This window comes from Colletotrichum abscissum (genome assembly GCF_030869225.1).
Source record: "Colletotrichum abscissum strain IMI 504890 chromosome Unknown Scaffold_67.1, whole genome shotgun sequence".
In the NCBI taxonomy this organism is placed as follows: Eukaryota; Fungi; Ascomycota; class Sordariomycetes; order Glomerellales; family Glomerellaceae; genus Colletotrichum; species Colletotrichum abscissum.
The window spans coordinates 183,940-196,444 of record NW_026850511.1 but is presented as its reverse complement, the minus strand read 5'-3'; the positions used below and the strand labels follow the sequence as shown (position 1 = coordinate 196,444).

Genomic DNA, 12,505 nt, shown 5'->3' with positions numbered 1-12,505 from the left:
GTTCCTGATCGTCTAGAAGGCTGGAAACACCTTGGATCAGTGGGGAGTGGTAATCAACCCCGCGAAACGAAACTACTGAACACCACGCGGAAACTGTTGCCATATTGTGCAATCAGCCCGAAGATCGGCATCCAATGATCCAATCCCAGGATTTCGAAAGTCGGCGCCGAACGATTCATCCCCCAGTCTCGCTCGGCCAGGGCGCAGGGGGTCATGAATCCATAAATCTGGCTTTATTCATAATTTCACAGTGAGAGAATGGAGGTGAGGACAAGAACGAAAGCGAAAAAAAAGGGACGCTGCATATGTCTCAGATTTCCTGCTCTCTCACCTGTGACCTGAAGTGGTACCAGCCCAATCGTACCCCCCCAGAAAGACCGCAAGGCGAGGAGGGGGGAGTAAAAAATACCACACGAAAAAGCTTGTCCCCCATTCCCGTTTTCAATCCCTCTTTGCTTTTTTCCCCCAGAAGTCTGCCTGTCTCTCTAGGTATCCGTAAGGTAAACGGCCCTGATGTGAACTGGTTTGCAATGTCTCTCGTCTTTCCCTACTTCCAGGACTCTGGGTCACCACCCTCACTCCCCCTCTCGCCTGCTTACCAATACGCGATCGGGTTGGCCGTCATTTCGAAGATGCGATGCGGAAATCTGGCTCAGGTCACGGGAGTTCCTATTACTTTTGCGTAAGCCTGTAAGGTAGTAAACCATACCTGAAGGTAAGGTCACGCTGCTTCTCAACCTCCCCCCCAAATTGGATTGGCTGCTTCCCCCGGGGTCCCGCCAATGCGGCCATTGGTTGGCCGAAATGACCTGATATGGGACCACCGCAGATGCGAGTGATTTCGTGGCTCCACGGGGGGCGCGCGAGATGCAGGCTTGAGGAGGGTTTTGGTGATCTGCCCTCTTGTGAAACCCCCCTTCAGGCTTCAGGTATCCGTAACATGCACACCACTTTTGTTTGATTCATCGTTAATCGAATTGCTGTCCATGATTGCCGCCGTCTATCCGCCTCTTACCTACCCCAGTGATCGATCAACTGCATGGCACCAAGCACCCCCTGACATCAAAGTACGACGCGACCGTAACCCGTGGTAATTGCTCGAATTGTTATCTTGTTTTTTCGGGGAGGCCAGGGAATTTGATGGATTGAAGCTATTCACACACTCGGTGCGGAATATAGTGGACAAGGGGGAGACCCGAGAAGGAAAAAGAGTACAGGACATCAAGAGAATTATTACATGCTGAAGAGCTGCCCGCCAAAAAGCCCTGCCTCCCCAACGACAACCTCCCAATAACAACAGAAAAAGAACAACATAGAAGCATTATCGTAGCGGGGTCCGTTGCCTCTTCAACTCTCAAGCATCTCCCCTCGCTTCCTCTCACCCACCTCCTCCGCTGACGGAGCTTGCTCGCTTCTCCCTTTTTCACTCACTCTCTCAAGTATTACTAACCCGTGTCGCTGTCCGTGGCTTTTCGTTTTGATCCGTCAAAGGGGACAAAGGTATCTGTCGTTTGGCTGGCATTGTAGAACCCCCCTAAACCCTTCCTAACCCAGGAAACTTTTGTTTGCTTTTTCTCTTCGACTCCAAGCTGGTCCAGGACTTTTTTGGGATTCCGATAATTCCACGACCGCGTAAAAGAATAATCAGCAGGTGTCCTCTGTTTTCTTTCCGGTTCTTCGAGAAGAAGCGATCGTTCGCTGTTTACGGAAGGTTGCTGCATTCCCGATGGCCCTCGGGGGTCTTGGTATTCCACGCGTAAAATAGAAAAATGACAATCCGATCGGAGCATATCGACTGTTCCGATATCAACATCGCTAACCCATGATATACGTTGCTTTACATCACCAAGCAGCATCCGCCGCTTTGTTGTGGTGCGTAGGGGTCTTCGCCGCGGGGGACAGCGCCCCAAACCGATGGAACCATGTAGTCCCTCGTGCTGTTGCAGTAGGCAATGATGCTAGAATGATACGAATTAGTCGCTGATTCGCCCGTTCGCGATGGAATCAATGGCTGTTTGTTCGCATTGATTTGCATCGATGATGATGATTGATAATCCGAGACCTACCTCTTAGAAGCATTGCTGACCGGAATCCGTTCCCTTTCGAGATCCTCGCGCAGGCGGTTGTTGAGTTCCGTCAATCGTCTCAGCTTGAGGTCGGCCATCGACTGCTTGTTCTTCTTGATCTGCGACGGGTCGCCGACATCGCGGGAGGTGTATTGAGGCATTGCTGTCGCGGATCGGGGGGCTGGAGACTTTGATGAAGAAGGTGTCGCGGAGGATGAGGCGACGGCGGCGGCGACAGAGGGTTCAGCGGCGGCGGGTTGTCGTCGTGATTGTTTGTCGTCGGAACGAGGCTGTTGGACCTGATCCTGCCGCTGGCGAGAGGTGGGAGAAGTGGCTGTGGTGGCTACAGCAGATGATTCGGCGGTGGTAGGAGAGGTGGTGGTGGTGTTGTGAGAAGAGCGTTCCTGATGAGAGAGCATATCGTGTCAGTTTGATTAAAGTTTCCCTCTTTTGACTCCGCTTTGGCGGTGGTTGCCGCGTTTTCCCACCACCCCGTGGTACGAGCTCAGGATCGGAAGCGGGATGGGGAGGATTTAAATGGCCAGTAGGGGGGCGAAAAAACTCACAGCAGCGAGAACCGCGGGGGAATTGAGAGAGTGATCAAGGCCGGTTTCGATCGAAGCGAATCGACAAAGGAAAGAACGTCGGGGGTGATTGGATTTGGGGGGGAGGATTACGAGTGTTGGAAGAGATGGGTAGGTTGGTTGCTCGGATAATGGGTTGGGATTTGGAAAAGCAAAGGAGAGGACGGGACGGGCGACGGGGAAGGAGGAGGGAGTGAGTGGAAGGAAAGGTAGAGGTAGAGGTAGAGGTAGAGGTAGGTAGGTGCAGGCAAGCCGCAGGTGCAGTTGGGAATTGGGAATTGAGTAGGTGAGAGAGAGGACGGGAGGGAAGTCACGTACTGCTAGTGTCTGGGAGACGGGCTGGGACTGGGAATTGGGACTGTGGACTGGGACTAGGAAAGCTGGGATTGGATTGGATTGCGGAGCCCCTTGGGAAAGGTTCCCCTAACGTGAAAGGAAAGGTCAAAGGTCAATGGACCCAAGGTTACCTTCTTGCGCTAGGGCCACCAGGTGCGCCATGGAAGCAACGACCGCCCCGTCCCTGGAGGGTACCGAGCCGCATTGCATCTTTGCTGTACGGAGTACCGCGCGCGGATTTTTATGGAGCGAACCGAAGCGAGAGTACTTGCCAGCTGCTGCCAGACCATCACAGGTTTACATCCTGGGGTCTACTGCACAGTACCTGTGTGTGCTTGTGTGCATGTTTGCGCATTTGTACAGGCTGCATGCTGCACTGCTGCAGGTCAAGTGCGTTTGCGTTGCTGTTGGCAGCACCCTCCCCCGGGTGGAGTGTGGTACCTGACAGTGTGTTCCAAGCGGTTAAAGGTACATCCACTTTCTTCTCCTTAGTCATCATTGTGGCTTTTGGATTGGACAGCGGACGGGTCGGCAAGGGTGGGTGACTGGACCCGGCGCCGGCGGGGGTGTTCGCTGAGGTTCCAGTCGCCTCACAAGAAATGCTGAAATTGTACGTAGAGAAGCGACTTGGCGCACGGGCCCCATCTGTTGTAGACCAGCATTGGCGGGATTGGTTGGAAATTGGCCGGAGCGGGCAATCTCCCATATTTGGGTTTCCCCTAGTTGGCCGGTACCCCGATTGCGCCCATAGAACACGGATACAGTCATGACGACGAGCACAAGACGCGACACCACGACTGTACAGAGTACTCCAAGTCGCAGCATGTGGTGTAGGTAGGTTGATGACGATGAATGAGCTGCACATCTTGGGCATCAGGTGTGGCGAACCCAACATTTGACCTTCGTTTTTCTCCCCTTTCTTTTGCGATTCCCGTGCCCAACTGCCATACCAAGACCCGGCATCTCGATCAGACTTTGACTCTGCACTGCCGACTCTTACACAGAAGTCTCCCATATATCGTGCGGCACTCTCTAGCCGGCTCGCCTCGATGCCGAAGCCAATAGATGTCGCGAAGTTTTCACGAGGACCGTCGTATGTATGATAGGGTGTCAACGACATTTTTGCTTTTAACATTGAGACGTGCCATGGAACTCTACCTCATGACGTTTTCAGTTGGGCTGACGACCCTTGGCCCTCCGGCCAGACAAAGAACGGAGAGCTGCCGAGGGGCTAGCTGAAAGAACACGCTCATGAGAGATGCCCACGGCGCCATGCTCTATATCGGGAATATTCATAAGAGATGTACCGATTAATATCGGTCCTTTTCTCGTCTTGTCCAACGCGAATTCTTTGCCAGCTTACCCGAAGTGACGACACGCTTATACTTACGCAGAAGATACTCGTAACTTACAAGCCTGTCCGAGGAAGTTATCCATACTGCTGCCCTACCCGTTCACGAATGTATAATTATGCACATGTCCCCTGTGCCTGCAAGTTGGAAGTGAGGAGATACGATTCAAGATCGGTGATTCTCGATCTTCCCGCTCTGCCGAAAAGAAATGTGTGAAGTCGCCATCTACCTCGGTCTCGGTGGAGCACAACGGGAGCATGCCCCCGTCCGTATCCGGGATTAAAGAAAGTTCGGGGAGGCTTTTGACTAGAAACCGACAAGGCTGGCAAATAAGTCTGAAAATCACGGTTGGGACCTATCAAGTGAAGTGACGGGAAGGAAGGTTTCGAAGAGACTTAGCGCAACGGAGAGCGCAATGTTCACTCGAATTGGACATCATCTCAACAGTGTAATCGGCGACTTCGTTCCCGTGACGGAATTGAGCCATGGGACAACAAATGACATCGGAGGTACCTCAGTCCTAGCCTGCCCAATAATTTGGGACGGGACGACAGCAGTGAACTGAGGGACGGGAAGGTGCAGCAAACCTTCAGTGGTAAATCAGTCAGCCTCGGCTGACATAATCTCTTATCACGTGATATCCGTTTCGCACAACGCACGGACGTTCGGAGCCCCTCAGGACTCGCATAGCGGCCACACACGAAATTGAAAAATTCGTCTTTGCTGTCTGTGTATAGCATCAACGCCAACGCACCGAGCGACAGCCAAGTCAATATCTCGCTCGCACGAAAAGGCTTGCGCTGCAACTCCTCAAACCAAGGACCCTCTCGAGAATAGTATTTTCCCGCAGAGGAGGTTGCCCATCATGGTGAGTTCCTCTGTTCGCTTTCTCAACCTCTGGGCCCGCCTGCCCAAAAATTTCCTACATGGATTTGACGCTACCCCTCTCCGACCTTGCTATCACGGGGCGTCATCTTGCTTGCTGCTGTTGTCGAACTGAAGTACTGACAAGAAGCCATAGCCTCCTCCACCTCACCAGAAGCCGGAGAACGTCCTCAAGCGTGCTCACGAGCTCATCGGCGTCAACCAAGTCCCGGCCGCCCTCACCCTCCTCCACGAGCACATCACCTCGAAGAGAAGCCGAAATGTTCCCATCGCGTCGCTGGAGCCGGTGATGCTCCTGTTGGTGGAGCTCTCCGTCGAACAGAAGAAGGGAAAGCTGGCCAAGGATGCCCTTTACCAGTACAAGAACATCAGCCAGAACACCAACATCGGCACCATCGAGGTAAGCCATCTCGCCGCCGCAGAAATGGGTTAGGGCAACCGTTGCTAACAGGGATATGCGCAGCTGGTTCTCAAGAAGTTCATCGAGCTCGCAGCCGAGAAGGTCACCGTTGCCCAGGCCAAGGCCGATGAGGTCCAGTCCAGCATCGAGGCCAACACCTCCACCACCAACGTCGACGACTTGGAGGCTAGCGAAACACCCGAGTCCATCCTCCTTGCCACCGTCTCCGGCGAGCAGTCCCGCGACCGTACCGACCGCGCCATCGTCACCCCGTGGCTCAAGTTCCTCTGGGAGGCATACCGCACCGTTCTCGACATTCTCCGCAACAATGCCCGTCTCGAGATCCTCTACCAGAGCACTGCCATGCAGGCCTTCGACTTCTGCCTGAAGTACACTCGCAAGACCGAGTTCCGCAGACTTTGCGAGCTGCTCCGCAACCATGTTCAGACTGCCGCCAAGTACTCTGCGCAGATGCACGCCATCAACCTCAGTGACCCCGACACCCTGCAGCGTCACCTGGAGACCCGTTTCCAGCAGCTCAACGTTGCCGTCGAGCTAGAGCTCTGGCAGGAGGCCTTCCGCTCCGTTGAGGACATCCACACTCTCCTCAACCTCAGCAAGCGCCCTCCCAAGAACATCATGATGGCCAACTACTACGAGAAGCTCACTCGTATTTTCCTTGTCGGCGAGAACTACCTTTTCCACGCCGCCGCCTGGTCCAGATACTACACCCTTCTCCGCCAGTCCGCCGCTGTCGTTGCCAGCGGACAAGGCAAGAAGGCTGACAACCCTCCCGCTACCGAAAACGACCTTCAGAAGGCCGCCTCTTTCGTGCTGTTGTCTGCTCTCGCCATCCCTGTCATTAGCACCACCCGCTCCCGCGGTGCCATGGTCGACTTCGATGAGTCTCGCAAGAACAAGAACGCCCGTCTTACGCACCTGCTCGGCATGGGCCAGGCCCCTACCCGTGCTGGCCTTTTCCGCGATGCCCTCGCTAAGCAGATGCTGAAGCGCGCTCGCCCTGAGATCCGCGATCTGTACAACATCCTCGAGGTCGACTTCCACCCTCTCTCCATTTGCCAGAAGATCTCCCCTATTCTCACCAAGATCGGTGACGATGCTGAGATGGAGAAGTACATCCTGCCTCTGCAGCAGGTCATCCTCACCAGACTCTTCCAGCAGCTCTCCCAGGTGTACGAGACTGTTGACTTGGCCTTTGTTGAGAAGCTTGCTCAGTTCCCCGAGCCTTTCCAGGTTACTCGCGGCACCATTGAGAAGTTCATCATGAATGGTAACAAGAAGGGTGACTTGGCCATTCGCATGGACCACGCCACCGGTGTCCTCAGCTTCGACAATGATGTCTTCTCCTCCGCCAAGGCTGCCCACGCTGGATCTTCTGCTGGCTCAGCTGAGGCCGACGGCAGCTCTGTCCAGCGTCTCCAGAGCACCCCCTCTGAGATTGTCCGCTCTCAGCTTACCCGCCTCGTTAAGTCTCTTCACACTACCTGCTTCTACATCGACCCTACATACAACCAATCCCTTGTTGCCGCAAGGGAAGCCGCTCTGGAGCGTGCCCGTGCCGGTGCCGAGCAGGAGCACCACTCCATTCTTGCAAGAAAGGAGGTCATCCACAAGCGCAAGGAGGAGGCTTCTGAGGCTCAGGCTCGTAAGGAGAGAGAGAATGCCCGCCAGAAGCGTCTTCGTGAGCAGCTGCTCCAGGAGGCCGAGGACAAGCGCCTCGCCGCCGAGCAGAGGGAGCGCGAAGAGAAGCGCATGAAGGCCGAGCGTGACCGCGTCCGCAAGGAGGAGCTGAAGAAGCAGATTGCCGACCTCAAGATTGGCAACAAGACGATCGACATCGACATGGACAACTTGGAGAACCTCGATTCCGGTGCCATTCATGCCATCAAGCTAGAGCAGCTCAAGCGTGAGAAGAACGACGTTTCAGAGAAGCTCCGCATCGTCTGGAAGCGTATCGACCACTTGGAGCGTGCCTTCCGAAAGGAGGAGGCCAAGAAGCTGCCCGAGGACTACAAGAAGCAGACGGAGCAGGACCGGGCGACCTACGAGGCTGTCAAGGCCCAGACCCTGAAGGAGGCCGAGATCAAGCACAAGGAGAGCGTCGAGCTGAAGCACCGCCTCACCCGCCTGATGCCCGAGTACGAGTCCTTCCGCGCCAACCTCCACGAGCGTCGCCGCGACGAGTTCGAGAAGCGCCGCAGAGACGCAGAGAGGGAGCTGGAGAAGCAAATCGCCGCTCGCAAGAAGGAGTACCGCGACCGCAAGCTCCGCGAGAAGCGCGAGCGCGAGGAGCAAGAGAGAGTCCTCCGCGAGGCCGAGGAGCGTGCCGCCAAAGAGAAGGAGGAGCAGGAGAGACGTGCCGAGGCCAAGAGAGCCGAGATGCAGCGCCTCAAGGAGCAGCGCGAGCAAGAGCGCCAGGAGGGTCTCGAGAAGGCTGCCCTCCAGGCGAGACGCGAGGAGGAGGCCCTGGCCCGTCGCAAGGCCGAGAGAGAGTCTCAGCGGGCCGCACCACCTTCCCGTGTTCCCGAGCGTGGCACCGATTCCGTTCCCGAGGGTCGTCGCCCGCTCAACCTGCCCGGTGCCGGAAAGTGGCGCGAGCGCGAGGCCGCCAACAAGGCCGCCTCCCCCGCCAACGCCGATGCCGCCCCTGCTGCTCGCGCTCCCCCATCCCGTGGCCCGGAGCGTTCTGAGCGCCCCGAGCGTTCTGACCGTTATGAGCGTCCTTCCGAGCGTGCTGAGCGCTCTGAGCGCCCTGAACGTTCAGAGGACCGCCCCAGTGCCGGAGGCCCGCCTCGTCTCGCCCTCGCCGGCAACAAGCCCAGCTGGCGTGAGCGTGAGGCCGCCAAGACCGCTTCTGGTGGTGGCGCGTCGTCCGACAGTGCGCCCCCGCCCCCTCGCGCCTCCGGCGACCGTGGTGGTGCCCCCCTTAACCGCGGAGGCTCCGGACGCGATGACCGTGAGAACGGCCGCCCCGACCGGACCGCCTCGCCTGCCACGCCGGCAGAGCCCCTCAAGGCTTCCGGCGCTCCCGGCAAGTGGGTTCCCCGTCACCTTCGCGACAAGGCCTAAATGTGTAGTGTCGATAAAGACACTTATCATGGCAAGAGTCACATAGGAAGGACAACGAAAATTGTGGGGGAGGAGGGGTAGATGGAAGTGAAGAGAAGTGGTTACCGCAAGTTCTGCATCGGCGTTCTAGGTTAGGCAGGAAGTTGTTTTAAAAAGGATGTAACTCTAGAAGCCCCCCCGGGAAGGATGGTTTTCTTCTCTAAAAAACCCGCTCCTTTAACAGAGGGGGCAAGCTAGAATGGAAGTAACAGATAGCCTTTAATCGTCGATCAGGACGGGGGTGAAATGTGACATGACTTTTTTTGGCATAGCTCCTGGCTGGAATTGAATTATTTTTGGCACTTATACCCGTCTCCTTCTTTTACGCTCGAATGTGTGCTGTTGGTGTTGTCGGTGGTCTACGGTGGACTAAGGTTACGATGCTGCCCAGTAAGTCGCTATCTATGGCGTGTAAGAGCATGTTAACCTCGTAGCGGTGGTCGACGCGGCAGGGAGGGCATCGGCATGGTTTGGCTCAGGCGCAGACAGCAGCTTGATCGCTTTATTGCCTAATATCCTCAACACCAGACTGTCGACTTGATGAAGGCCTCACGAACTCGTAGCGCCTAGTTCTAGCAGTGGTTTGGTTTACAGTCATCACGAAGCAGCCTCGGTTCGAGTTGCGAATGAACATGTGCGATGAAGGTCAGACTGATAGGGAGTGAGGAAGTCAAGCAAGACTAGAGGAAGACGGGAAAGGAACAGAGAATATCTCCAAAGTTCATCCTGCTGAATCGGAAGTCCCGACGTGTCCAAACCTTCAGTTGGTCTGCGTAAGTCTAGGCCTTTGAAAAGGTCCAGTTAGGGGGTAAGGTAAGCGATAATTATGGCGATCCCGACGATCTGCCCAGAGCCTCGTCAGGGGTGACTACCCTACATCTGCTCAGGAGGGGTCGGCATCGCGCCGGACTCCGCATTCGCATCGAACAGATCTCGGAGGATTCTAGGAGATCCACGGGACGCCGCGGGTTTCCTTGGCTGAGCCGTCGTCGGTCTCCCGTCGATACGAGATTCAGCTTTGCCCCCTCCAAGGTGGAGTTTGAGGATCAAAGCCTGTGGAGTAACTTGGTGAGAAGCCATCACGGGGTTTAGATCCAACACGAAGACGATACCGAGAGCCGAAGAGGTGGCCTTGGCATCCACGGTGTGGCGCCGGCGACCATCAGCGTTGTTGAAGAACTCAGGAAGCCGTTTTGGCTGGGCGCAGATTTTCGACCGAGCAACCATTATCCTCAGTTGATGGGCGGTCGGACTTTTGCAGACTAAACAGTCTAAAGCTGGCTTTCTTAGCTTAGCTTCCCTTGGAAAGGGGTGTTCGTTAGCCCATATTCTCAGGTGGGCATGGTTCAGTTGCATTGGCATTTGGGTCGGCGCCGTCGACGGGAGAATGGGGCGCAGCTCTCTCCTTCCAACGTCCTAGATCTCTACTTGTAAGAACTGCGAAGAGGTTATCAATAAGCTTATTGATTGTACAAAGGAGCCGTTGCCTCGGGAGAACCCTGTATTGCGACTCCAGTCTGTGGCCTGTATGGGGTAACAGAACGAGGAAGAGTCGAGCTGCTGGCGTAGACGATTCGTTACTTTTCTCGACCGCTTACACTGGAATGTCTAGACACCGTGGGTCTTTGGTCAGTCAGTCGAACAGAGGGCGCTTTCATCCCAAGTTTGCAGTCCCTGCAACAAAAAATATGGGAGCTGAACAGAGAGTTGATGTGACTAACAGCGCAGACCACTGAGGTAGGGCCACTATCATTTTGTCGACAATTACTTCGGTCAGTGGCTCGTTGAGTCATTCAACATCAGATGCAAACACAGAAACCCAATTACTCGTTTGCAATAAGGTGTTGTCTTCTGGTACGGCCGTTGGAAGGCTGATTTGATGTTTCCACTTCGGATTCGCTGCTCACTCGTATTCCGTGTTGACTTTGCATTGGAGGGTCCGACTGTGCTCACCTGCAGTTGAGAGGTCTGTGTCTCGTCGTTCATCGCCAGCAAGGCTGTCAGGCCTGCCGTCATAAACCGCGCGATGAACGACTCGAGCAAGGTGGAGGAGGCAGCCGACCCCTGTTGGCGGGAGTGCCCTTGATCTGCGGTCCTCCATCTCAAGCACCACTACTGCGTATATTGGATCAAGACCACCCCGCATACGATCGACAGCTGAAGTGTCCGAGATGCAGTTGTTTATACGCACCGACGCCGGAGACCCGAGACCTCGGAAGGGAGAAGGGATACGAACCACGGAACATGAAGTTTGCGCGGGCAGATGCCAGAGCATATTTCGGGATTTTCGTCCGAGGTTCATGGTGTTTTCGTGTAAAAGCCGGGAACATTGCATCGATGTTCAATATTTTGTCCGAGCGGGTGCATGTTACGAGGCCCTGCAGCAATTGCCCTGTGCTCTGAGACGGTGCCCACTGCCAGCGGCTGAATTGTTGTCGACTGTAGAAGCAAAACAAAAGAAAACTGACGGAGGGTCCTATCAAGGCCCTAGTCAGTGTCTTTAGTCAACCGGGGGTGGACTTCAATATTGCAACCCGACTGCATTATGCATAGTTGAGAGGGGCGCAGCGAGTGGCGAGCGACTGTGCGGATCCTGACAGGCCTAGACGCACGAGCAAAAGACTGCTGGTACGATATTGGGCTTGGATTTTACGCTGCTAAGAACCTAAGAGGGTCCAGTCCACCACGGTCGTGAGTTGGAAATGAGAATGACGCTGGGACGCAGAGACGAGAAGAGAAGAGGAGAGGTCCCGGCCCGAGTCAGTGCCTCTGTCGGGTATCTTTGTGGTGAGGACAAGAAGAGTGGTCGATGATGGAGGCTTCTGGGCGTTGGGTGGTCGTTCTTGGAAGGCATTCAATGACGAAAAGATATTCTTAGCAAAAGCGAAAGCCGATTACCCCTGATCGAGATTGCTTGAAAGAGGAAGCATAATGCAAAAGCCACGTTCGACGTTGGTGGCTAATGTGTGCTTGGAAAAGGTGATTCCAAGGAGATTGAATCTGACAGCATGATAGAGACTAGGAAAGCTGGCCAGCTCAAGCTTGTTTAGGGCACTTTTGGTAAGCGGCAGATGGAATACGTAAGGTAAGGTACCTAGTGGAAGGTCAAACGCTCAAGAGACTCAGAAGTCTCCATGGGCGGGAGGCAAGGCGAAGAGGGCAAGAGGAGTATGTGTGTTCCGCACCCACACATTGGGTATCCCGCACCCATACTAGGCTCGTTCAGGCAAGTAGTGGGCAGCACGTGATTGCACCGCCGCAGCAGCCACTTCTGGCCCGGAGCCACTATTATTCCGGAAATTTCTGGAGAATGGAAGGCGCGTCCCGCCTTAGTCTCCTACACCTTCCTCTGCTGCTGCACCTTCCTCTGCTGCACCTTCCTCTGCTGCACCTTCCTCTGCTACACCTTCCTCTGCTATACCCTCTTTCCGATACTGGCTGTACGCGTTTTTCAAAACGACGACTTTAAAAATCATGATTTGCTCAGAGGAAATACGTCTCTAGAGCCCATATTTTGGCATTAGAAAAAGTACCTTTCCTATGTTGAAAATAGTTAGAAAATGAGGTGTTTGGGCAAGGGAAATACGCATCTAAATAGAAGCAAAAACAATAGGAAGGCGCGCCGAGAGCGCAGCACGTGACTGCCGTTCGGCAATGTAATCACGTGCTGCCCACCACTTGCCTGAACGAGCCTAGTATGGGTGCGGGATACCCAACGTGTGGGTGCGGAACACACATACTCGGCAAGAGGGC

The 12,505-nt window shown here is 55.0% G+C and overlaps 4 protein-coding genes across 4 annotated transcripts; 2 read left to right on the top strand and 2 right to left on the bottom strand.

The window, feature by feature from the left end:
- Positions 1-1,837: 1,837 nt before the first annotated feature.
- Positions 1,838-2,485, bottom strand: CABS01_15493 (guanine nucleotide-binding protein subunit gamma; the record flags this gene model as incomplete). Its single annotated transcript, XM_060548828.1, has 2 exons — positions 1,838-1,958; positions 2,067-2,485. 2 exons carry the CDS (start codon positions 2,483-2,485, stop codon positions 1,838-1,840), a joined length of 540 nt encoding a protein of 179 aa, XP_060391818.1.
- Positions 2,486-3,146: 661 nt separating this feature from the next.
- On the top strand, positions 3,147-3,431 carry CABS01_15492 (uncharacterized protein; the record flags this gene model as incomplete). Its single annotated transcript, XM_060548827.1, has 2 exons — positions 3,147-3,203; positions 3,372-3,431. 2 exons carry the CDS (start codon positions 3,147-3,149, stop codon positions 3,429-3,431), a joined length of 117 nt encoding a protein of 38 aa, XP_060391817.1.
- Positions 3,432-5,203: 1,772 nt separating this feature from the next.
- Positions 5,204-8,713, top strand: CABS01_15491 (eukaryotic translation initiation factor 3 subunit A; the record flags this gene model as incomplete). Its single annotated transcript, XM_060548826.1, has 3 exons — positions 5,204-5,206; positions 5,360-5,623; positions 5,687-8,713. The coding sequence occupies 3 exons, from the start codon at positions 5,204-5,206 to the stop codon at positions 8,711-8,713; spliced, it is 3,294 nt and encodes a 1,097-aa protein (XP_060391816.1).
- Positions 8,714-9,625: 912 nt separating this feature from the next.
- On the bottom strand, positions 9,626-9,979 carry CABS01_15490 (uncharacterized protein; the record flags this gene model as incomplete). The annotated part of the gene is made up of 1 exon (XM_060548825.1): positions 9,626-9,979. The coding sequence occupies one exon, from the start codon at positions 9,977-9,979 to the stop codon at positions 9,626-9,628; it is 354 nt and encodes a 117-aa protein (XP_060391815.1).
- Positions 9,980-12,505: the final 2,526 nt, after the last annotated feature.